Source organism: Staurois parvus, unplaced genomic scaffold (genome assembly GCF_062004578.1).
Source record: "Staurois parvus isolate SC_StPar_1 unplaced genomic scaffold, SC_StPar_1.0 ptg000293l, whole genome shotgun sequence".
NCBI lineage: Eukaryota > Metazoa > Chordata > Amphibia > Anura > Ranidae > Staurois > Staurois parvus.
In genome coordinates, this window is record NW_028318089.1 from 3,772,938 (window position 1) to 3,800,000 (window position 27,063).

At 41.5% G+C, this 27,063-nt stretch overlaps 1 protein-coding gene across 3 annotated transcripts in view; it reads left to right on the plus strand.

Annotated features, from left to right (window-relative positions):
- SEC14L1 (SEC14 like lipid binding 1) overlaps positions 1-27,063 on the plus strand; it is an 89,781-nt gene that overhangs the window by 10,511 nt on the left and 52,207 nt on the right. For all 3 annotated transcript variants that reach the window (XM_089682675.1, XM_089682677.1, XM_089682676.1), the window contains exons 2-3: positions 9,493-9,578; positions 20,041-20,132. In XM_089682675.1, the coding sequence (XP_089538801.1) occupies positions 20,070-20,132 (63 nt within the window). In that variant the 5' untranslated portion in view covers positions 9,493-9,578; positions 20,041-20,069. The remainder of the gene's footprint in view (positions 1-9,492; positions 9,579-20,040; positions 20,133-27,063) is intronic.

A 27,063-nucleotide genomic window follows, 5' to 3' on the forward strand; every position in this document is an offset into this window, starting at 1 on the left:
GGGACAGATGAGCAGGGGGGTACAGTGGTTGGACAGATGAGCAGCGGGGTACAGTGGTGGGACAGATGAGCAGGGGGTAAAGTGGTGGGACAGATGAGCAGGGGGGTACAGTGGTGGGGTAGGTATGCAGGGGTTTACGGTGGTGAGACAGATGAGCAGGGGGGTACAGTGGTGGGACAGATGAGCAGGGGGGTACAGTGGTGGGGTAGGTATGCAGGGGTTTACGGTGATGAGACAGATGAGCAGGGGGGTACAGTGGTGGGATAGATGAGCAGGGGGGTACAGTGTTGGGACAGATTTGCAGGGGGGTACAGTGATCTGAGGTGTGAAGGTGCATGAATTGGGGCTGATATGAGGACTGGAGGTGCAGGAATTGAGGCTGATCTGAAGTGTGAAGTTGCAGCATTTGGTACTGATCTGAGGCGTGAAAGTGCAGGATGTTCATTTCTCACTATTACTCAAGTTGTTTACAACATTTACTTTGTGCAAATTCCTTTTCATGATCCGGAGTGTGAAGTTGGCTTTTTTTTTTTATATAAAACCGGCACTTTCAATTTCTTTGAAAACATTTTTCACCATGCTGTGCTCAAAAGGTTGCCTACCCCTGCCCTGTACAGAGTGATAGAGATACAAAGTATTTATTGGAACAGGGATACAAAATACCTAATAACTGTTACATTTGTATCTACTCTGAAGTTCATCTCTTGATCTATAGAAGAATGAAACAAACTGTATATGATGTTGGTTAAAGCAGCCTCACCAAAAAAAAAAAAAAGTAGTGTTTTATCAAATGTGTTCCCCTTGAGCCCCATTGTTAACCCTTAGTTTTCCCTAGCTAGCCTTAATTCTGGCAGCTACAACAACGCCCCATGTCTATTTCAGCTGTCTGACTAGAGTTCAGCTGTAACCATTTCATCTCTTGCCCCTGTACACCCCCATGGACTACAGCAATTTTTGTGTTTCTGCTATGGGCCTGAAAAGGTGTAAAGAGTATTTTATGATGACAACATTGCACTTGTTTGATACACGTCATTCAGTCAGGGTTTACAGCTGCTTTTCCAGCCTCAAATCCTCAGGTAAATAATATCTGTCAACATGCATTCAAGATGATCTGTAGTTATTACTCATAACACACACGCAAGTTATCACTCATTTACATGTGCACATGTTTGGACATAATTCCTTGAACAAAGAAGTCTCATGTTTAGGGAAGTACACCCAAAAACACCTCTTCTCATGTGCAGCATATTGTGTAATACATTTCAATGGGCAGAGTTGTGTTACAGGTGCCATAAATACAGACGTATTTTTATATGATTTATGGCTAAAGGCTTTACAGTATGCCCAGGTGAATGAGCCCAAATACTACTGAAAGGTCTTCATCCTTCTCTGGTGTTCACACTATCATGTCTGTGACAAAGGAGCTGACAAGCAATGTTTGCTCATGTGACCAGTTTGTGGATACAGCTGCCACCACTGATTTTTACGGAGGGACTAAGGAGGTTAAATCTGTGTCAATGTGACCCTGACTTCAAACAGACTGACTTAAAGGAAGGTCTTACATTATACATTTTTTTTCTTCCGTTCAGCCAGCGGGTTGAAAGAAAACAAGTGCAGATTTCCCCCATCCACACATTCAGGGTGAATGGGGGAATCACTCCTGCTCTGCTAATGTGTTCTCACACCTTTGCTGCTGTCAAAATACAGTGATCAGTGTTGCCAGCTATAGCCAATGGTACTGATTGTTTTAGGGGTGGTTGTACAGAAGTCAATCACTAGATCAGCTTCTGTAAAACCTTGGGGCCCATTCGTGAGTCAAATATCGTCCAGTCTTTGCTGAACTGGATGAATTTCGATCTATGTATGGTCAGCTTAAAGTGTTCCTAAACCCACAACAGTGAAATCAGTCTGTATATGCAGGAAAGCATGCTTGTTATACTCACTGTGGAACCTAAGGGGTTAATCCTCTGCATTGTGTAAAAAGGCTGCTTGATCCTGTTTTCTCTGCCCCTCCTCTTGTTCAAATGTCCACCTGATAAGACCGACTGAACCCGTAGTCACATGCACACTCTCAGTTTAGTGTGTAATGCTAGAGAGGGTTTTTTTTTTTTCTTGGGAGAGTGCACGTGCTCAACACAGGGCCAATCAGCACTGTCCAGACAGAGGGTCAGGGGTTTTGCATCCTCCTAGATCAGAAAGAAAACTCCTCCTACAAGCTTTAACCAGTGCTCAGCTGAAGTCATAAGACTGCTCTATCTGCTGATGAGAAAAGGTATTTAGCAGTTTATATTTACGAAAATAATTGCATTTCCATGTTCTGTGTACTGTGGGTGACCAGATCTAGTAGATGCAGGGTCCTGGGTTTAGTAACACTTGAAGTTTTTATGATTTTGCTAAAGCAACTGTTGTTTATCAATCTCTTCTGCTTTTTTGGGTGACAGGATAAAATTTGCTGATCGTTGCAGAAATCACCCAGTGTCTAGAAATGTTTCTATTATAATAAAAAAGGGAAGTTTTGAGTAAGCAGCAAGTTTGTGGTTACTTATACATTGTTACTGAAAACTGTTTCTGTTTCAGCAAGCTTGTATAAATATTTGAATTGGTGTGCACCAGATGTCTGATGGGCGATTCTGCCCCTAGAGTCAAGTAGTCAGAGAGAGGATCAGCAGGAAGCTACCTGTGTGTCCCTATGAAATCGCTCTTTCTGTAGTCACATGCATTGAGATGTCGCACTGCCGCTGGCCCGAATGCAGTTAAATCTTGTCCATTAGCAGTAGGAGTGACATCTCAGTGCTTCAGCTACAGAGGGAACAATTTCCTAGGGACAAACAGGGAGCCTCGTATGATCTTGCTTCAGGCGATTTTGACAGATTAGCCAGTGGCAGAGTTGCTCATCTGATGTTATCCTTTTTTCTTTCTTCCCCCCAACCTGACCTAACCCACCCTCCCCTTCTACAGATGCATACTTACCTTTTGGCCACAGTTTTGCTTCTTATTTACATGGCCGAGTTGCCCATCTGATGTTATCCTTTTTTTTTTTTTTCTTTTTTTTCCCCCCTAACCCGCCCTCCCCTTCCACAGATGCATACTTACCTTTTGGCCACAGTTTTGCTTCTTATTTACATGCAAGTCTTGACTGTCCTGGTCACGTCTGTGGTATTGCAAGGAGGCAGTCTATCAGGAAAGGTTCCGTAGAACAGTGGCTAAATGGTTAGCACTTCCACCTGGCAGTACTAGGGTCGTTGGTTCAAATCCCAACCATGGCACCACCTGCCTGGAGTTTGCATGTTCTCCCTGTGCCTGCGTGGGTTTCCTCCGGGTCTCCGGTTTCCTCCTACACTCCAAAGACATGCTGGTAGGTGAATTGGCTCCTGCCTAAATTGTCCCTAGTATGTGTATGTATGAATGTGAGTTAGGGACATTAGATTGTACGCCCCTTGAGGGTTAGGGACTGATGTGAATGTACAATATATATGTAAAGCACTGTGTAAATTGATGGCTCTATATACGTACCTGAAATAAATAAATAGAAGTCTGTGGCTGTAATGCACAGGCGGGGCCAGGACAGTGAAGACTTGAGGTTCTGGATGTAAACAGTGCAACTGAAGTCATGGGATCAAGATAAAGTGTTTACCTGTAGAGGGGGAGGGTGGGATAGGTAAAGTCAGGAAAAGGGGGCAAATAGGATAAATGTACTTCGTTTTAAAGTGCACGTATCCTTTAAAGCCAAAAGCCATTGATGCAAAAAAGAATGTTGAGCAAATATCCATTTACAAATGGCTCTTGTCTTCCATTGTTTTATTCCACATGTTCAAATGGTAACTCATTAAACTCTCTTTGGATAAGGAGATTTTACAGGGAATTCAATGTGTAACATAAATGCTAGGATTACCTTTTCAGGCTCCATGCACACTACCTTTTTTTTTAAGCTCCTAGATCAGTGGTTCTCAACCTGTGGGTCGCGACCTCTTTGGGGGTCGAACGACCCTTTCACAGGGGTCCCCTAAGACCATCAGAAAACACATATTTCCGATATGTAAAGAGCAGCTACTGTGTAGAAAGCAGCTGCTGTGTTGAAAGCAGCTACTCTGTTAAAAGCAGCTACTGTGTTGAAAGCAGCAGTATTGGAGGTAAAACGACACTCATGAATTATAATTACTGGGTAAATAATTTTATGGTTGGGGGTCACCACAACATGAGGAACTGTATTAAAGGGTCACGGCATTAGGAAGCTTGAGAACCACTGTCCTAGATGATGCTGTTAGCATTTTTTTTTCTGCTCCTAGAAGTTAAATTGTGTTATTCTATGAGGCTATTAGTGTTTTTTTGTTTTTTTTTTAGCTTTTTTGTGGACTATTTTTCCAGCAGAAAAAAACTCGAAACGCCACTAAAACACTACTAACAGCTTTCTTTCTAGTGTTTTTTTAACATGTACTGTAAAAAGACTAAATGCTAACGCTACTAAAAATGCTATTGCCAGCATTTTTTATCCAGCTTTTTTTGAGCTTAAAAAAAAAGCTTGTGTATGGAACCTCAGGCAGAATATCACTTTCCAAGATAAATAGCTTTTCTAATGTATTCTCTGACCAAGCCATCCCAGTGTGCTTATCTTTAAGCCCTCATGCACATTTGCCGTTTTTACAGCTGCTGTTTTTGGCTTTTGACATTTTTTATACAGTCAGTAAACCCCCCAGCATGTTATCCTATGTGTACATAGACTGTAATCAACATTTTTTGGCTGGAAAAAAACCCAGGACTAGTGGGTTTCTAGAGGAGTTTTTTAGCTGTAAAAACACTTTAACGCTGAAAAACACGGTAAAAAGTCGCAAACCAGTGTTTTTGGACTTTTTTTGACCAAAAAAAAAATTTGGGGGGGTAAAAAAAAACTCAAAATGCAAACACAGGAAAACGCCGCTAATCGCAGCAAAACATCACTGAACGCTAATGCAAAAACACTAAAAAAAGCTGAAAAATTCCCATTTTTATCGTGACTTTACACAGCTAAAGTTACCAACGTTATCAAAACGTCCCGTGTGTATGAGGACTTGTATCTCATCCATGGCAGCCTTGAATCTGGACCCTCTTTTTTTCATTTCAAAAGGTGCACCTAAGCCCCTGACTTCCTGTAGCGTCATGTCCAGGAAACAATCCAGAAAAGTTCATGTCCCATCATGCACTGCCTTCCAGTAGCACACAATAGGGGGTGTTTTACCTCTCTGGACCACTCCTGTCTCATTACAGTACTGCCTCTTTTTATTTCCATCAACTTTTCTACTTCTTTCTACAAGTAGATGGGAAGGAGTTGGTGGAGACACTCAACTGTCATTGTTTTTGTAATCCAGCTCCAATTTAGTGAGGGGCGGTTGTAAGCACACCAATTTCACTTTCAGGCCCCATTCACACCTAGCGTAGTGGGAGCGCACTTTTGTTTGGTGCATTTATCCCGTGACACACATTGGGCAGCCCATTAATTTCAATGTGCTGCCCAATGCACAACAAACACCGCAAAGGAGTATTTTGGCATGTTGCAGTTTGCACATTTTACTGTGTGTTTTGCTGCATTTGTTGTCCATTTTTGCACACAGCAGAATTGCATGTTTGCTTTAGCATTTGGGGTGCCATTATTATTATTATTATACAGGATTTATATAGCACCAACAGTTTGCTCAGTGCTTTACAATATAAAGCAGGGGTGTCAAACTGGCAGCCCTCCAGCTGTTGCAAAACTACAAGTCCCATCATGCCTCTGCCTTTGGGAGTTATGATTGTAGCTCTCAATCTTGCAATGCCTCATGGCAACAGCTGGAGGGCCGCCAGTTTGACACCTGTGATATAAAGAGACAATACAGTGCAATACAAGAGGGTTAGGAGGGCCTGATCCTTGGAGCTTACAATCTAAGAGTAAACGTAATGGCACTGCAGAAGAAACACCAGTTTTTCACATGTTCCGGGAATGAGCAGATATGCATGGAGCCTCACTTTCAAACCATCCTGGTGTTTAACAATGCCACTTTAAGATGCTCCCACTGTTGCAATTCGGCCAACCCGGAGCTTTGCACAGCCGTTCTATAGAAGTGTATGCAGATGCAGCATATGCATACGGTTTCAGCGCTCATGTGAATGACCCCCCAGTTTTGTAAATCAACGTATATGAGCTAAACGCGTGTGTACAAGGACCCTGAAACTGCTAATTACAGCAGAAACTGTAATGTGGAATACCTAAATCCAGGGGAAAGAGATCTGGGAAACTTGTTCTCTCTCTTTCTGCTGTCACTTTCTTCTCTCTCTGCTATCTTTCTCTCCCCCATACCACTCCCCCCCTCCCCCGCTCCCCTCATGGGCACATGTAAACTAGTTCATTTCTGGTGTATTACTGACTTCCAGGGACACACTTCTCCTGTTTTCAGTACTACAGCTCGCTCCATGTAGGCTGTTATGTGATCGCTCAGCTCCTTCTCCTGCTGCAGTGGGCACACTCTGCCAATGGAATGATCTATGCAGAGAGCAAAGGTACAAAATGATCCATCAGCAAAGGAGGACACTGGCCATGTACTGAGGGTGAAAAGTGCCTACAGAAAATGACTGCATCAGAGACGCATGTACTGTAACTACCAGGGGTGGACTGACAACTCATGGGGCCCCCGGGCAATAGGGGATCATGGGGCCCCTGTGTCCTCGCGCGCACCCAACAAAAGCTTATGAAAAAGCCAATAAAAGGTACCAGGGGTATCTCATGAGGCCCCCTACTGACCTCGGGCCCTCGGGCAGTGTCCGAGTGCTCACATGGTCAGTCTGCCCCTGGTAACTACAGAGGTAGGTGGTACATGGGAGAAGAGCTGTACTAGAGCTGTGGGCGAGATTGATGCACTTCTGCTGGGGGTTCTAAAAAGCACTGCAGCACTGGGCTGAACTAAGGTAGTGGAGAGGTGGGCGGGAGCAATCCCCTGGAGGAGGAGGGCAGGAGCAGGATTTGTTTCAATGAGGTCCACTGCTGAAAAACTTCCTCACTCTACTAACAGGTCTGGTGTCCTGCAGGACGGATACCAGGAAGACATGTTAGGGATTTCTATAAAAGAAATCAGAGGCTAAGGTGAAGCCTGCTCCGGAGCATAGACACAGCCTTTTTCTTTTCTTCAACACGTGTACATTAAAGTGATACTAAAGTCTTCTGTTTGTTTTTAAATGACAAACATGTCATACTTACCTGCTCTGTGCAGTGGTTTTGCACAGAGCAGCTTGGATCCTCCTCTTCTTGGGTCCCCCACTGGTGCTCCAGGCCCCTCCCTCCTGTTGGGTGCCCCCACAGAAAGCTGCTTGCTATGGGGGCACCCGATAAGGCGCACTCCCGAGCTGTGGCTCTGCTTTTCCATTCACACACACAGCCGTGGCTTGGTCCCTACTCCTCCCTCTCCTGATTGGTTCACTGGCTGTGATTGACCGCAGCAGATGCAATGGCTCCTGCTGCTGCCTTAGCCAATCAAGATTGAGAACTGAGGCTCTTGTGGACATTGGGCTCAGGTAAGTGTTAGGGGGGACTGCTACACACACAAGGTTTTTACCTTCATGCATAGAATGCATGAAGGTAAAAATACCTTGAGCCTTTAGGACCACTACATAGGAAGTCTATACTATGCACCCTGGGCAGGCAGGGTGCTAACACCCTAAAATATTTAGTTCTCCCCTCCTCTCTGTGACATAGCGTACACAGAGCCAAACAGGACAAGCTCACATAATGCCCAGTGGCATAAATCTGCTGTTAAATGGCAGAGATGTTTTAATGAACAGGTGCGCTGGTTTTCTACTTTTGTGAAGTAACTTTATGTTGACCATTCAGATGCAAATATTACCTTTAGGTTCTTGGTTAGTACATTCACTTTTTTATTTTCTGTAGAATTTCTTCTAAAATGCGCAATGCTGTTTCCATCCTCTTGCAAAGAAATGAAGAAACTAGTAGGGATGAAGCCTCATATTGAAGCTAAATGGCCAATCATGGCAGAGTTGGGTGTTCAGTAGGAATCTGCTGGTCTTTGGAAGATAGTTTATGTAGTCAACAATTACTGGGTGTTCCAAAAGTCTGCATCCAATGGAAAGATAGTATTTAAATGTTTTTAGTATAGTAAATGCTCAAATTGACAGAACTGGACTTCATGACACTTAAATACCAGCATGGTGAACATTTCTTAATGTAGTAGAACTGATGTAACATGCAGAAATGATTTCCTCCTTAGGGCCAGTTCACATAGATTGCTGACTTCAGATAACCCCCAAAGAAAAAAGTCTAGTGGTGTTACTTGGGCTTGAGGACTCTTGTTAATAAACCAGGGCTTGACCTGAAGAATTGTTCTTTATCAGTAACCTCAAAATGATGGACGCCATTGGATCACCTTGATTAGTTACAGGTTCAAAAGAGGTCAGCGATGCAGCCTGCACAGGGGCGGACTGACAACTCATGGGGCCCCCGGGCAATAGGGGATCATGGGGCCCCTGTGTCCTTGCCCAAACTCAAAAAAGCCTATGAAAAAGGTACCAGGGGCATCTCATGGGGCCCCCTACTGACCTCGGGCAGTGCCTGAGTTTCTAAATGGTCAGTCCACCCCTGAGCCTGCATAACCCCTCGGCATAGATGTATGAACTTTTTTGTTGTTTTTGGAAGGGTTAGAACCCCTTTCAGTTTTTTACTGCTATCCCAAGCTCTGTTAGATTTATCCTCACTTCTCCATCTGACATTTTACCAGTTATATATAGCATTATCATTATTCATATTTGGTCTATACAAAAATATATAGCATTGTATTTAGGAAACAGCTTTACGAAACGTCTGAGGTTTTACTTCCTGGCAGTGACCTGAGTATGCAATTTCTGCTTTTCTGTAGGAACATCAACATGTGTAGGCATCACCTAGTAACCCTGATTTGGCATGGTACTTTGTTACTGCCCCACAAGTACAGTGTATGGAATTTTGGCTGCACTCAGGCATTCCTCTTCAGCAGAATATTATTTCCAAGAGATCCCTGTGTGTAATGAGGGTGGGATTAGAGCAACTGTGTGTGTAATCTGGGTGGGATGAATGTTTTTAAAAGATGAAAGTACAGTTAGACTGCAGTATATAAAATCTAGACACACACCTACCTGATTGTGTGTGTATATATCAGGGGCAGACTGACCATTTGGAAACTCGGGCACTGCCCGAGGGCCCGGGGTCAGTAGGGGGCCCCATGAGATGCCCCTGGTACCTTTTTCATAGGCTTTTTTGAGTTTGGGCAAGGACACGGGCCCCATGATCCCCTATTGCCCGGGGGCTCCATGAGTTGACAGTCTGCCCCTGGTGTGTGTGTGTGTGTGTGTGTGTGTGTGTGTGTGTGTGTATCTATCTATCATGTGTGTATAGCTTGTCTGTATTTTGTATTCCAAACAAATGTTTATAGGATTGAACCTTTTTATTCTTGCTGTTGTGACTTAACTAATCATTTCCCTAATCTGCTTTCTTTGTAGATGTATTATATGGAACCTTGTCTTTCAAGAGCACTGCCAACTGCCTCCGTATAGCCTGGGACTCAACTTTATTTTTTGCAATTTAGGTAAATGATATGTGTCCTATAATAAAAAAATCTTTTTAAGATATGACTTCATTGGGTCACCAAGATGTATGGTGTATACTTGGATGTATGAAAAAGATGGTCATCTATAGACCGGGTTGTAATTGGTTGTTGCTGTCTGCTTTTGTCAATTACTGCATCATGTATAATTGAGACACTCTACAACAACCTTTCTAACCTGGAGGAACCCTTGAAATAACATTTCGGTCTTGGGGACCCATATGGAAGAAAAATGTATTTGAAATCTTCAGTTTTGACCATATTCAATATATTTCAAAATATATTTAAAAAAAATATATATAAACACACACTGTATGTTGAAATGCGTTTTTATTACAAAATATATGAAAACTATTTTTAAAAATACATTTCAAATATACTGCATGTCTTTAAAAATACAAATCTACTTTTTTGGAATGCATTTACAAATATGTGTAAAATTATGTTAAAATTACTTTTTTATATGTTAAAAAAAATCTGAAGAAAATATTTAAAAAAAATATATTTTTAAAAATATATATTTTTTAAATCTATTCTTCAGATTTTAACATATAAAAATGTAATTTTTACATATATTTGTAAATGCATTCCAAAAAAGTAGATTTGTATTTTTAGACCTACAGTATATTTGAAATGTATTTTTAAAAATATTTTTCATATTTTGTATTAAAAATGAATTTCAACATACAGCATGTGTATGTGTATATATGTATAATATTTATTTATTTTTTTGAAATATATTGAATATGGCCAAAATTGTAGCATTTCAAATATATGTCAATATATTTGGGAAGAATATTTTTAAAATATATTTCCAATATATTTTTCCTCCATGTGGGGAACGCCTGTTAATAATACTATATCTATAGCTCACAGTACACAAGCATGGTGGTCACTTGAAAGAATGCTCCTTGCATTTATTGTCAGTGGAAAGAATACACTTTGCATGTGGCTGAAAAGGTCACTGGTGTCAGTGGTTACTTATCTGAGCGGTATAAGTTGTTCAATGAACCTCTAACAACATCTGGAGGAATGCTAGGGTTCAATGGATCTCTGGTTGATGAAGGATGCTCTAAAAAAAATTATAAAATTCTTGTTTGCCAATTGTGGGATTTGTAATTTGTTTTCTACAGGAACAATCGTGGCATAAACAGACAATGTAAATGTGATTGGAATGTGACTTCACTATTAAAATATGACTAATAGCAAAACCTTTTTTTTCCCTTTTAGAGTGGAGTTAGAACATCTGTCAGGTTTTTATTGCAGCTTTAGTGCATGTGATCTACTGCTGACTAAACTAACTAAAATGTATAATGGCAACAAAATAAAGCACAGTGGCCAGTCCTTTCCTACAATAGGAGACTAGCTAAAATGCAGTGCAAGGTTGACTTTTTTTTTTTTTTTATTTACTCTGAGACCAATCCCCTCCAGTACATTATATCGTCAGTAATGTTTTCATAGTTTCCTGGTTCGTGGTTTAACCTTTCTACCATGCTGGGAAGGGATTGAACTTCAAACATTGACAGGTTTTTGGCAGTTAAACATATATGAAAATCATACTATGTACCTTTTGCTTTTATAGACGGGAATGTTTGTTTTTCTTGTATTACAGTGTGGTTCTGATGCATCATCAGTTTAGTATTGTAAAGTGCTTAAAGTGGTTGTAAATGCTGATGGTTTTTTTACCTTCATGCATTCTATACACAAAGGTAAAAAAAAGTTGTGTGCAACAGCCCCCCTTTTACTTACCTGAGCTCCATCGCGATCCAGTGATGTGCAAGGGAGACTCTCCCTCCTCATTGGCTGTGACAGCAGTGGATCACAACCAGTGAGCCAATGAGAAGAGACGGGGTGGGTCCGAGCCTCATCTCTGTGCGAATGGACACCCAGAGCAGCGGCTTGGGAGCGAGCCTGCTTGGGTTCCCCCATAGCAAGCTGCTTACTCTGGTGGAACTTGGCAGGAGGGAGGGGCCAGGAGTGCCAGCAGGGGGGGTCGAAGAAGAGGAGGATCGGGGCTGTTCTGTTCAAAGTCACTGCAAAGAGCAGGTAAGTATGATTTGCTTTTTTTAGTGCCTTTAATACCACTTTAATGATTGTATTTATTTTTATATCACATAGTACTTTTCTTGCATTGGATATATGTTTTTATTAGTACAGTGATGCTTTTAGGCATTTCAGAACAGCCTCTTTGAGCTGTGATGTGTAAGTGCCTGGCTGTCAGTTGTGTACTCCTCTTCCCTGGACATTCACATGTTCTATTTGGATAGCATGAAAATCATGCCAAATAGTAAAGCACAGCTGTCATTTGCTCATTCCTGAGGCAACTGGTAGCTGATGCAGCATAGTCAGCTATGAATCTACAGGGCAATGTTTGTTCACAAGTAATAATGTTTTAATGGCTCTCTGTAAAAAAAAAAAAAAAAAAAAATTAACATTCCTGTATGTTTACCTTTTATGTACATGCAGAAACATTGCCCTGCAGATTCATAGCTGATAATTACACAACAGCCATGAGATGCCTCAGGAATGAGTGAATGACAGCTGTTTTATTTTTTGGCATGATCCTTAGGTTGTCCAAGTAGAACATGTGAATGTCCAGGGAAGAGGCGTACACAACTGACAGCCAAGAGCTTGCTCATCTTCCCTAGGCACCTACATGTCAGTGTAAAAAAGGCGTTTCTGAAATGCCTAAAACACTGCAATACTAATAAAACCTATAATATGAAATGCAGTAAAGGTACTGCAGGTTATAAAAGGAAATAACTCCATTAAGCACTTCTGAATACTAAATTGATGATTGCAACTCTCAAGAATGAAGATGTATAACGTGCATGTCCATTTTCCACTTGCACCGCCATGTATTTGTTATGTGTTTACATTCACACAGCATACCTAAAAAGAATTCTTATAAACAAGGGGAATAGGCGCACGCCTGGTCCAGGTTTATATGATTGCACTAGACTGATAGATGAATATTAAATAAATAAGATACAATGCATGTCAGAATACAATGAAATAAAAGGGACACTGGTAACCATGGAGACAATAATTATACAATGCCCATATAAAATTGGCTGATAAGCCAAAACCAATAAATGTAGAAAGCAACACTGCTAATAAAGTCTTTTATAAAGCAGGGTAAAGAGTCCATCCACTTGTGGCTGCCTCTCACTGGATATAAAGCTTGTTCCAGAGATGAGCATGTAAAACAGAGAAAGAAAAGAGCCTTTAAGTGTAGACCTAAAAGACAGGTTTATTGCACGCAATGTAGAGCAACTTACATCCGTCAAGGAGGAGATCACTACGGTGAGGAGACAGGTACATGGCTGCTGATAGTGACAGACCCTCTGTCGGCATTGCCAGCTTGCCTAGAACACAGCCAGAGGGTCTGTCACTATCAGCAGCCATGTACCTGTCTCCTCACCGTGCCCATCTCCCCCTTGATGGATTTTGATGTGCCTGTCAGGGGTGGACTGACCATTTGGGAACTCGGGCAGGGCCCGGGGTCAGTAGGGGGCCCCATGAGATGCCCCTGGTACCTTTCATAGGCTTTTTTGGGTTTGGTTTGAGTGTGGGTGAGGAGACAGGAGCCCCATGATCCCCTATTGCCCGGGGGCCCCATGAGTTGTCAGTCCGCCCCTGGTGCCTGTTTTATCCCACCTTCTTGTAAGTTGCTCTACATTGTGTGCAATAAACCTGTCTTTAAGTCTATACTTAGAGGCGCCTTTCTTTCGCTGTTCTAAAAATAATTCTTGCCTTTTAGTTGTTTCTGTAGAGCGAATTTATACATAGGGCTGCACGCTATTGTGAACAATTTCAGAGTGTAATTCATGGGATAAAGTGAGGGAAAGTGCATTGGCATACATTATAAGAGCCAAGCTTTGAGAGCTTTAAAGGAGAAGTTTCACAAAAATGTAAAAGGTGACTTTACACACAACACCCTTGGTAGATTAACTGACTTCTGTACAACAAGCTTGCCCATAGATGGATCGGAATTCGGTTGGTCCCTGCTGAACTGGCCTAATTGCGATCCATGTATGGCCAGCTTTAGAAAAGATCATGGGAAGCATAACTCCATAGCCTCCTGCTTAACATTACAGGGAAAGGGATAGCTATGTAGGATTTGTAAGCAAATAAAAAGGTGAGCTTCATTTATTTATTTATTTTTTGTTATGTTATGTGAATGGAAACGTGTAACAAAGAAAAAGTAAATGTTCTCCTAGTTTGGCTACAAGAGTGGAAATACATTTGAAACCATCACAAATGTACCCCACCCTTCCTGTCGATGCTTTTATTTTCCTCAGCTCGGTTTTTATTACACCTTGTTTGAAGTGTGTCTGCTGAAACCAATACATTCAGCAATTTAGTGCTGTAGAGAATCCGGTACACAGCTCAGCAGATGTGCGTGGTATTGTGATCTGCATTGAAGAGCCTAACCTGGCTCCGTATTACATACAGATCTGGATTCTGGTGAGAACAGATAGGGCTCATATGGTTAGTCGTTCGTCATTTACAGCGATGTAGAGTCTCCATCACAAATATCATGGTGCATAGGCATCTGACTGACTCCCAGTTTCCTCCTATCACCAACAAAGCATTGAGGCAGCTATCAAATAGTTTCTTGTATATTTACAGAGACACTGAAGGGTCTAATTCTCAGCTTCTGGGGTTACACATGCAGTTATATTTTGACTGGTGACATCTACTGAAGAGACATAGAAATGCTTTAAATAGATCATTACAAATGACACATTATATTGATCAATAGGGCACATGTCAATATAGCCAAATCATTGTTTCTGGTTTTTGAAAACTTCAGATATAATTTTTTTTCCCCCCGTTTATTACCCCATTGAGGACATTTTTCTTCCCTGTTTCTTGTTTCTGTGGCACCAGAAATTGGGTGCAGTAGTCACCAGGAAAGGAACAACAATAAAAACTGTTCATTCTAACCCTTCCCCTCCTACTACAAATGTGTTTATCTTCTCATGATTAAAAATAGTTGCTTTGAGCTTCATTGTGTCACTTAAGGGTGCATTCACACCTGCGAAGGCACCCTGCCTACCATTAGATGTGAGAACTCCAGTGGGGGTACCCACAATTAACTACGAGAGGCAACCCCATTGGAAGTAATGGGAGGCCACCAGCTCTCTCCGCTAATCTCATCCACTTGCATGTAATCTCTCTTGCAGCAGTCAAATGCTGACTGCAATTGGTCCTGGAGGCAGGCAGTCTGTGTCCATGGCCGATCACTCAAATGTGATCACTGCATGAGCGATTACATGCAAGTGGCGGCGATTAGCTGCGAGAACCAGCAGCCTCCTATTGCTTTCAATGCAGCTGCTTCTTGCAGCTAATCAGTTCTTGCATCTAACTGGAGGCAGGGTACATTTACAGGGGCAAATGCTCCCTAAAGCTCAAGTTCAACCTAGGTAAAGAAAAAAAAAAGTAGTCTATAGCAGCTGCTGCTGGAATTAAATTCAGTTGGTCTCACTGGGTCTAAAGCTGGTCATAGATGGATCAAATCTTGGCCAGTTCAGCAGGGAAATCGGGGGCAGGCTGGTTGCACTAAAGTTGATCCATTGATCGACTTCAGTACAACCAGCCTGTTGGATTTCTTGCATGCAGTCACTGTCAGCTGCTATACCTGCTAGCACTGATCATTGTGTTCTGCCAGCAGGGAAGGCTTCTTGCTGGAAGAACACAATAGTACTGTGGGAGGGATTCCCCTGTCAACATTGACTGTGTTGAATGGGTGAATCCAGAAATCTTCTTTCCTTCCACCTGTGGTGGAAGGAAACAAAATTGTATATTCTGTGGCTTACCTAAGCCATTCAGAAGCCTTTCTATTTTTAGCAATGTATTCAAGGCTTGACCCAAACAAATAGACTGGATTTTTACTTTAAATGACACGTTCTCCCTCTCAGTGCATTTTGGGTGTTAGACATTGTTAGAGAGCTATTGCTTTCACTCAAACAAACCTTACCTTTACAGAAGTCAGTAGGAAGCAAAACAGCCTTTTTAACCCCTTCACGCCAGATCGTCCCAGCGTGAAGAGGAGTTCCTGCACCGGGAGGTGGGTGGCATGGGGTGTGGCTTAGTGTCATGTGGCCGCCGTGACGTCACATGATCAGGAAAGGTCCCGATCGAAAGAGCGGACCGGGACCTTTCCATGAGTACCTCACATGTGTGCTGGGAGCGTGCTCTCAGCACATATGTTTTTTGTTACATGAACGCAAATGTGCGATCGCTCGGCGTCTAGGCCCAGATGCCAGGAGGCCGCATATGTGCGTGCGGCCGGTGTGAAGGGGTTAATGAGCGAATATTTATTTATTATTTCAGGTACTTATATAGCGCTGTCAATTTACACAGCGCTTTACATATATATATTGTACACTCACATCAGTCCATAACCCTCAAGGGGTGTACAATCTAAGGTCCCTAACTCACATTCATACATACACATACTATGGACAATTTAGACAGGATCCCATTAACCTACCTGCATGTCTTTGGAGTGTGGGAGGAAACCGGAATACCCGGAGGAAACCCACGCAGGCACAGGGAGAACATGCAAACTCCAGGCAGGTGGTGCCGTGGTTGGGATTCGAACCAACAACCCTAGTACTGCCAGGCGGAAGTGCTAACCACTAAGCCACTGTGCCGCCCTATGGCTGTCCTACATGCAAATGTTTAATTCCATTACAAACTTTACATAAAAAAAACACAAGGATATTTGCACACATTGATAACTTTTTTATATTAAGCGATCTTCTTTATTATGTAAACATCTTACAAAAAAAAAAAAAAAAGACATTCAGAGAATACTTTCAACTTTCAGTTCTTGTTCAGCAAAGACGGAATGGATTTTTTTGTCAAAGGAGAAGTAACCACACAGTACAGTCAGGGTTTAATTTTGTTAAAATACATTTCTTGATTCTCTGCAGACCTGTTTTTATTCCTCAGTCTGAAGTATGATATAATTTATAGGCTTACTATCCTGTCCTGTATATGACGCCCTGCCAACAGGAAAATCTCTATATTTAATAACAAAATATGGAAGAATACTTTTAAAAATGTGGAGATTGTAATAAAAACTCAGAAAGTGATGGCCACTAAAGCTACACTATATGTCAGCCTTTCTCAACCAGGGTTCCTCCAGAGGTTGCTAGGGGTTCATTGAGCAATGAGCAACTTCTGCCTCTCAGATGATTAATTACTGACATCATTGATTTTTTTTTTTAGATATCTGTAAGAGGGTGGGAGGTCTTCCCAATGACCATGAATGCCAGAACTTTTTATTGCTGTCTTTGTGGCTAGTGCAGGTTTTTCTCTTACTTTCTATCTGGTAAACCAGTTGTCACATTAAAGTGGAGCGCCACCCAAAAGGGGAAGTTCTGCTTTAAAGACTGGTTCCCCATTGAGGATTGGCACCTTTTGGGGAGCAGATACCTGTCAATTTCGGGTACCCTCTCCCACTTCTGCTGCAATTGCCTAGGTGATCGGAAGCAGAAGTTGTCGATTCCCAACACCACCCACCACCCCCGTAGTCTTCTGGGACACATGACCTGTCCCATAGAAGACTATGGGACCATTCGGAAATCACAGCGCTACTCGCACATGCACAGTGGGTACCGGTACAGTAGCTGCTGACTTTTATTTTTTTCAGTGTGACTGGAACTCCCATTTTAAGTGAAGGGAAATCTCTCTAATGGAGCCCTGGATGGCAGTAAAAATTTGAAATGGGTCCTAATCCTTTATTGTATCCGAAAAAAAGATTTGGCTGGGCATACACTTTAACCCTTTTTATTCTGCCACCAACATAGAAAGTATGTCTGAGGCAGGCCCCTTATTGCCACCAATGTACATTCTATGTTAGTGGAAGTAAAAGGTTACCGCCAAACTGATAACCTCTTGGGGCTTTTAAAGCATCGCCTAAAAAATGCATATACACTGAAGTTTACCATTTCATGGGTACACACAGATTTAAGGCTTGACAAGTTGGGTATCTATTTACTAGGCGCAACATCATCTTTTATATTTTACCAAAAATGTAGGTAATGTATTGGGGTTTATTTACTAAAACTGGAGAGTGCAAAATCTGGTGCAGCTCTGCATAGAAACCAATCAGCTTCCAGGTTTTATTGCCAAAGCTTAAAGTGTTATTAAACCCATGACCCTGCATTCACTATATCTGGTCACCCACAGTACACAGAACATGGAAGTGCAATTATTTTAGTAAATATAAACTGCTAAATACCTTTTCTCATCAGCAGTATATAGTAGTCTTGTGACTTCTATCAGTGTTCAGCAGAGCACTGGTTAAAGCTTGTAGGATGAGTTTTCTTTCTGCTCTAGGAAGATGCAAAACCCCTAACCTCTGTCTGGACAGTGCTGATTGGCCTTGTGCTGATCACATGCACTCTCCCAAGAAACCTGGACTTTTGAACAAGAGGAGGAGCAGAAAAGACAGGATCAAATGACCTTTGTACACAATGCAGAGGATTAACCCCTTAGGTTAACAGCGATTATAACAAGCATGCTTTACTGCATGTACAGACTGATTTTACTGTTGTAGGTTTAGTAACACTTTAATTGGACAAGCTGAAGTTAGAAGCTGATTGGCTACCATGCACACCAGTAGCTGCACCAGATTTTGAGCAATCCAGTGTTAATAAATCTACCCCTTTCACTTTAGAGTATTTTTTACTGAACTTTTTTGTTTCATAAACTGTTGCACTAATTCTACTTCTATTTTTGTTCTTTAGTATGTCTGTCTGTTTTCAGAAAATATATAATATTTGGGGATTTTACATAAACTTTAGGAATTAAATGATTTTTTAAACGTGCGCTAAAACTGCTCTGGCAGCAAAAGGAATAAATATATATATATTTTATATATATAAGTTGTTTCATATAATGTAGAAACAAAGTAATGATTGGTTAGAACGATTGTAAGGTTTTTAGTGCCGTCTGTGTTCCACTTAGGCCCTTATTCACATTGGCACTCCTGGATTTAGCTTTTGTAAACGCAGAAGTTATCTGGGAAATGTTAACAATGTGTGTTTAAATATTCCTGTTTTAAGTGTGTTTTAATTACGTGTACATGGATTTAGAGTCTGTAATCAGATCCTGGACGCAAAATATTTTCTAAACTGAACCCACCAAAATGCATTAAACACAATGTGAATGGTACTTATTAAAAATAGATTAGATTCACTCTTTCTAATTGTCCTGATCCCTAATGTCCTTTAGAAATGATATTTTGAGTGGCCACCAGAAGAGGAATAGAGGGTAAATCTTCGCATAGGGAGACTTGTTTCACTGATAGCAGTCTAAGGAGATTTTCCATACATTTGGAAATATATCCTTTCACTTCCTATTGAGCCTACAGGATAAGAAGTGAAGGGAAATCTCTCTAATGACACACAGTTACATAGTTAGTCTGGCTGAAAAAATACAAAAGTCCATCCAGTTCAACCATAAAAAAAAAAAAAAAAAAGTTATAATGCTATACCCACCGTTGATCCAGAGAAAGGCAAAAAAAAACCCAGCAAAGCATGATCCAATTTGCACCTGCAGGGAAAAAAATTATTTCCTGATTCCCAGAGAGGCAATCGGATATTCCCTGGATCAACTTTACCCATAAATGTTAGTATCCAGTTATATTCTGTGTATCCAAGAAAGAATCCAGGACTTTTTTAAAGCAATCCACTGAGCTGGCCAGAACCAACTCTCGAGGGAGTCTATTCCACATTTTCACAGCTCTCACTGTGAAGAAACCTTTCCATGTTTTGGAGATTAAATTTCTTTTCCTCCAGATGTAAAGAGTGCCCCCTTGTCCTCTGTGATGACCTCAGGGTAAACACCGAGTTCACTTTATGAACCACTGATGTATTTATACATGGTGATCATATCCCCCCTTAATCTCCTCTTCTCAAGAGAGAATAAATTCAGTTCCTCTAATCTTTCCTCATAGCTGAGCTCCTCCATGCCTCTTATCAGTTTGGTTGCCCTTCTCTGTACTTTCTCCAGTTCCCCAATGTTCTTTTTGTGAATTGGTACCCAAAACTGAACTTCATTTTCCAGATGAGGTCTTACTAATGATTTGTACAGGGGTAATATGATATCTCTCTCTCTGGAGTCTATACCTCTTTTAATACAAGAGAGGATTTTGCTCGCTTTAGAAACCGCCTCTTGGCATTGCATGCTATTATTAAGCTTGTGATCTACCAGAACCCCCAGATCCTTCTCCACCATTGACACAGATGGTAAAAAACTGACAATGATTTTAAAATCTCTTAATCTATCCAAAACGGGAAAAAAAGTTTAGATCCACTCAATATCCAACATATACCATATACTTAGGTATTTTTAAGATAATATTGATATTTGTTTTTGTGTAGGTTCATCCCTGAGCATTTTTTTTTTTTTTAATTTTTAGGTTTTGAAAGTGCCAAGTAACCAGTCACCATGGTGCAGAAATACCAGTCACCCGTCCGGGTGTATAAACACAGCTTTGAAATGATTATGGCTGTAAGTATTAGACATCTGTTTGAAAAATGTTTGTTTTTTGTATTAAAAGGGATTGTCTAGTGATCAGTACAATCCCGTGTAGAACATGGTACTCAAAAAAAATATATGCCATGCCCTGCTCGTTAAAGGTTTTCATGCTGTCTCCAATTGTTTGACTCCCCTAGTAGATAAAGTGTGTGATCACCCCAAACTATGAACCTCTCTTATGCCTAGTACACACGGTGAGAAAATCAGACAAAAAATACTGCTTTTGAAGTGATTGTTTGATAATCTGACCGTACACAGCTTTTGAGAGCTAATCCTGACAGTTCAAGTGAAATTATCCAAAGGGACAAGCACAAAAATGTTTCTGGTATAAAAGAACGAATGCTTCTCTTTTAATTTATATAGTATTCCGTAATTAATCGAGTGACCAAGATCAAGCATCCTCAGATACAAAAGAATACATTTCAAAACAATGCATTACATCTCTTCTGAAGTTGTATCCTGTCACACAAGAACTTTCATAACTTTAGTACCTATTCATTTTCAATATGAGACTAGCATGTAAAAATAAAAAACGGACGATCGTTTTTCGATATTCTCATTTTGTGCTGGAGGCTTTATTTTGCTCTCTTTTGGTCTGTTAAATATAATGTTTTTTATGTTTGTTTTAGAAGTGCAGAAAGATACCTGTTGATCTTGTCAGAAATTCAAGCTGTCCTCTTGTCTCTTAGGGTCCTTTTACAGAGGTGGACTGCACCAAGTGGATACGATTGTTCAGCAGGGGATCTGTCAGCTGATGCCCTCTGAGCAGGCAGATGACAGTCTGTGTTTGGTATTTTTGTGTAGAACGGACACAGCCCACTGTTCTCTATGGGGTGTTTGGATGTAAACGGACCGCCTGTCTGTTTACTTCTGTCATCTGATCCGCTAGACAGACGCCCATTCGTCTGTTTTTTATCGGATTGGATGCAGATGGTGTAGACTGGGCAGCAGATGCCCATTCGTCTGTTTTTATCGGATTGGGTGTAGACGGACACATTTCCATTTACACCCACCTCAGAGAGAACAACAGGTGGGTCCGATCAGGTCTGCCTGAAAACAGACTGGTGGACCCAATCAGTCCGCCCATGTGAAAGGGCCCTTACTCGCGGTCTCTGTTATCTCTCAGGGACGATTTAGCCCTCCTTGTTATTAAATTAGACTACAAGTCAATCAGTTCCTGTACTGTCAATAGGAAGACAGTAGGAGTGGTTGAGTAGTTTAGGTAAGAGTAAGGCTGACACTACTCAGTTCACAAAATGTTGAGTTTTATCAAGCCCACAATAGGAAAGATGAGAGCATTTCTGGCAGAGCAACAGGTATTTTTCTGACCTTGCAGGGTTTTTGTAAACATTGTACACATGAAAATGCAAATTTTTGCATGTGCATATTGTGTTTTTTGTTTGTTTTTTTTTTCTGCTTTAAATATGCTTTAATTTCTTGCTTCATGTTGGTGGGAAGGCAGCAGAAAAAGAGCTTCTCCTTTGTTTAGATCTTGGAGTTTCACAAACAAACTGTTTTTGTTATCTCACACACATTAACAGTAATTCAAGATTGTTTGATTGTAGATTAATTATAAGTTTAGAAACGATCATGCAAAGAGAAGGGTGGCTTCAAGGTCCCTGGCATTTATTTCATATACATATGGTACAGTGCCATCACTTTAATGGTGCTGACAATCAGAATCCATGTGGTCCATTCTGTACGCATTGATGGAAAAGAAGAAGAACAGCAGGATGTTCAAATTCCTGGACTGCTGAAGCAAATGCAGGGATGCTGACAGCTTGGCAATCCTGAAGTTAAGTACAGCGGGGACCAGGAAAGAGGTGGAGAGGGTGTCTGGTGTTCATCTTCACATTTGTTTCTGTAAAGGTGAACGAACACTTCAAGCTGCCGTTTAAGTAAAATTCTTTTCTTTTTACCCTACAGCTTTAGCTACCTTACTTACCAGTAATCAAGTATGTCCTATGATGTGCAGGCTGCTGCATTCTGTAGAAGTCTTCACTGTGGGGCTGCCTGTCCTCTTCCTGATGTGCTGGAGCTGTGGAGGTTAAAAGCTTCATGTCTCAGCTGTACTAAAGAGTATCAAACAGAGTGCAGCTGAGCCTGGAGACCTAAAAGATTTCTATAGAATCCAGCAGCCTGCACATTGTGAGACATATTTCACTACAGGTAACCTATGTAACTAAAGCCGTAGAGAAAAAAATGTTTCGATAACTTCATCTTTTAAAGCTAAACTCAAGTACAAATGAAAGCCATGCATTAATACATCATTAAAGGTTGTTGGATTTTTATTTTATTTTTTTTATTCAAACCGTGTATGTACCTGAATTTGACTAGTTACTTCAGGCCATGTACAGTACAGACTGTTTGAGGAGGAGGATATAATTTGGTTCTGCTGCAGTGCAAGGAAAATGCAGGATGACAGGTGAGCTCAACAGTCGGCTGCTTCTTTTACCGTCTGGTCACAGACTGTGGGAGGGAAAGGACCTGTTAAGTGCTACTTAACTGCAGCAAAAAAAAAAAACATCCGGTCTCCTGCCTCGTTAGACAGGGCTGTGTGGTGTTGCAGAGCTGTGTAAATCTCAGAACTGGATGGACAAATACAAATCCTTTGGTAGGCATAATGGTTCCCGTATATATAGTGCAAGCTTTGTATTTAGCTTCTTACCTAGAGTTTAGCTTTAATGCTTTTGTATTTTTTGAATACCAGAAGGAATTTCCCTTAATTCAGTGCTTACGTGATGAACTTTGCTAGCTGTGAATGTACCTAAATTCTAGCAGCTCTTTTCACAGGAAAATGATTGTTAAATGATTATGCCTAAGCGTGTCTATTAATATAAACTCTTGTGTGGGCATGTCTAATTCCTACTGTTCTTTTCTGCGGTGAGGATTGTTGTAACTCCTATAGCTGAGTTATTTCTGTCCTTGCTGAAAATATTACAGGCCTTTAGGGTCTTCATCCAAGATCCTTGCGCTTTGATGTCATATAAATCCTTGATGCAGCCAGGAAAGTAGATTTGCAAAGATTTTCGGTTGGTTTTCAGGCTGCAAGGCTTTTTGCTGTAATGATTTGCCATGTAATCTCTTCAGCTTTGGTGATACAAATTTCATTTATGTTCAGTTTTTGGATGTCTTTATGGAAAGTGATCTAGTTTTCTGGATGTTGAAGTACAATATCGTTTAATTCTTGCTTTTTCTGTGACCTACAAACTTTATTTAGTAAATATCTGCAGCCAAAAAAATATGAATCTCTATCTGATATTATATTATAGATACTGTTTTGTTTTTATAGTAATCCTAAAATTGTTGTAGGTTATGCATCCAGTATGAAGCAATTGTTAGAAAATGGCCCTTTAATCACTGGAAGAAAATATGAAATATTTCAGGACTGTTAAGCCTCATTCACACAGGCGTACTCATCCATACAGCTGTGCATCCATCTGTAGGCAGTCCCATTCATGTCTATTGGGATGCAGTGGTAGCATGAACATGGCCACTGGTCACAATTTGACATTTGTGTGGGCAGGGGCGGACTGACCATTTAGCCACTCGGGCACTGCCCGAGGGCCCGGGGTTGATAGGGGGCCCTATGAGATGCCCCTGGTACCTAGGCTTTTTACATAGGCTTTTATGGGTGTGGTTTGAGTGTAGGCAAGGGCACAGAGGCCCATGATTGCCTATTGCCCGGGGGCCCCATGAGTTGTCAGTCCGCCCTTGTGTGTGGGTACTTGTTCTGAACACAGTCAGTGTGCATTTGGGGACATGTATCTACAAGGCTGTCAAATTGTGAACAGTGGCTGTGTCTGTGCAGCCGCTGTGTCCCAACAGACATATGCAAGGAGATAATAGGCACATGGAATCTGCAGACCAAAAGTCCAGAGTCTAAATAAATCCAGTAATCGGAATCCAATGGCGGAGAAGGGAATGAAACAATCTGGATACCAGGGCAGGCTGTGGTACAGTGAAGCAGACTCTAATATAGAGGAAATAGAGGAAGAAACAGTGTAGACTGTTATGCAAGTTTACTGGTTAAAAGTGAGTAGGCAACTCACATGTTAATGGATAAATAACAGGCTCATCATGAATATAGATGCTCAGTCCGCCTCATCGGCAAGATGGTAGGCCACAGTGGGACAGTGGGGAGCATTGAAAGTGGAGGAGATTGCCGGGATGTGCTCTGCTGCGGTGGCCTACTGTGGACTTCTGACCAGTGGCGTTGGCGTCTCCTAGATTGTAAACTCGAAAGAGCAGGGCCTCGATCCCCTCATGTTTTGCATTGTATTGGTATTGTTCTGTCACATATTCTGTCCCCCTTTGTAATGTACAGCGCTGAGCGAACCATTGGCGCTTTATAAATACTGTATAATAATAATAATGTGCTCTGCTGTGGTGGCCTACTGTGGAATTCTGACCAGTGGCGTTGGCGTCTGACGTCATCCAAGTGCGACACACTTCTGAGCACGTACAAGGTCAGACATAGGCCAGCGTGTTCCTTTCTCAAGCATCCCAATAGACATGAATGGGACAGCCTGCACACGAATGCATGGAACCAGGGGCATATTTGCCATGAGGCAAACAAGGCATTTGCCTTTGTGGCATTTTTCAGGAGGGTGGTGCTGCCCCCTGGAAGAATGGAGGCTGATTCTCCTGGGCAGTGGGGCTGGGCAGCAGAGCGGAGTGAGGGGAGCCGTGGGAGCAGCCTTGAGATTCCGGGAAGGGAGCCACTATGATGGTGAGTCTCTTTCCTTCTCTCCAAGGTAGGGGGTGAGATGGTGTTCGGGGAGGTCACATGGGCCATGGTGTGCGTGGGGTTGCAGCTAGTGGGGGGCCCCAGTAGTTTTTTTGTGTTGCCTTGTGCCGCACAAATTCTAAATACACTCCTGCATGGAGCACCTGTACATCCCGTCTGGGCAGAGGCAAGTGTACAGTGTAAAGGAAATCTGGTCACAGAATACACTTTCATTATAACCTCAACATTGTAAGAACAATACAAATAATTGTTATATTTGACAATCCAATATAAGCTTACTTAAAAAAAACAAACCTTCTTTTATGTTGTGAGTTCTGCCTATCTCCTGGTAATCTCTTTCCACAACTTCCTGGATTCCCAGCATGCTTTGCCGCTTCTCCTCTGCGGTTTACATTCAATTTCCAAGGACTACATATCCCATGGTCCCTTGCTGCCTGCCAATTTAAATCTAAAGATGAAGATTTATTCACTTTGTACTCAATTTCACTGTAAATGGTCACAAAAGAGCTCTTTACTATTGCTGTGAATTGTACTGTTGTCCCCTAGGTTTTCTCACATGGTGTATTTTTAAAAAAAATCCTACTTGCTGCAGTTTATGTGCAGTTTTCAGTAAAGTGCATCGTTCATAGGGATGAATGGTACCACATGTAAAATTCATTATGCATGTATTTTATTGAAGGAACTACTTACTTGAAAAATGCATGACTTTAAAACAGATGGCAAACCCACGCTTAAAGCATACTAAAACTACATTGTAAATTAAAATGTTTTTAACCGTGTACTCTTCTGATAGATGTAGTTATGCGTCTCTCTCCTGAACAGTTGAATTTGTGTCTTTAAACATTGCCTGCAGTATATTAATTATTGCTTCTGTATATTTGTAAATGGTGGTTTCGCTTGAAGGCTTATTTGCAGTGTAAATTTTCAAAAATGAATGTGTTGTCACAGAAAAATCCGTGCATTTAGGTTTCATGTGTTCTCGTGAATTTTTACACCCTGTATTTGTAAAGTGGAAATAAAGTTTAAAGTGATATTAAAGGCAGATTTTAAAAAAATAAATAATAACAAACATGTTATACTTCCCTGCTCTTTGTAATGGTTTTGCACAGAGCAGCACCGATCCTCCTCTTTTCTGATCTCCCATTGGCACTCCTGGCCCTTTCCTCCTGCCCAGTGCCCCCAGAGCAAGCAGCTTGCTGTGTGGGTGCCCAAGCAGGCTTGCTCCCATGCCTCTGCTTTGTCTGTTCATTCACACATGGCTTGGCACTGCCCCCTCTCCCTCCTCATTGGCTCACTGTCTGTGATTGACAGTAGCTGGAGCCAATGAATCCCTCTGCTGTCTCAGCCAACAAGGAGGGAGAGACCTAGGAGAGCCAAGACTCTTGTGCACATGGTTGGATTGAAATGGGGTCAGGTAAGTATTTGGGGGCTGGGGACACTGCTGCACACTGAAGGTTTTTTACTTTCATACAATCAAGTGGTTTACATCTATTTTTAATTTTAAAAAGTCCTGACAAGCAAGCATTTTTTATCATAGAAGAGACTGTGTCTATGTCTTCTGTAAGACGCTCCTACCCTCTTCAGCCTTTTTTTATGTTTGCTTACACTGAGCCATACATGCGCAGTTTAGTGTGCAGTCTTGGTGCAGTTCTGTATCAGGATGAACAAACTCCCATGCACAGGAATTGCCGTACTTTATCCAGGGCCTGCTAATCAAGCAGCCATAGACTGCAATGCCGGAAGGAAGACCTGGAGAAGATGGAAGAACCAGTGATGGAGAGATTCGATGACATTGCATTGCTACAGAGGATCACCTTGGCCACAAAGAATGTCATAATGTTCTAATATGTTGTGAATACCAGCACATTATGTAAATAAATGGAAAAATGCAGCGCAAAATTGTGCTGCATTTTTGCATTTATTTATGATGTACATGTGGGAACACATTATATCTAGCCGCACAAGTTTTTTTAGGAGGTCCATAGCGCTGTTTTCTATACATACCAGCACATTATGGCTAAAAGCTCCTGGCGCCCATTCTTTGTTTTATAGAGGCAGTTTACTGTTGCTTTAGCATATTTCCTTCAGCATATTTCCATTCATCTGATTGGAGTAAAGAAAATATCTGGTATTTTCATGTATGGAGGAGCATGT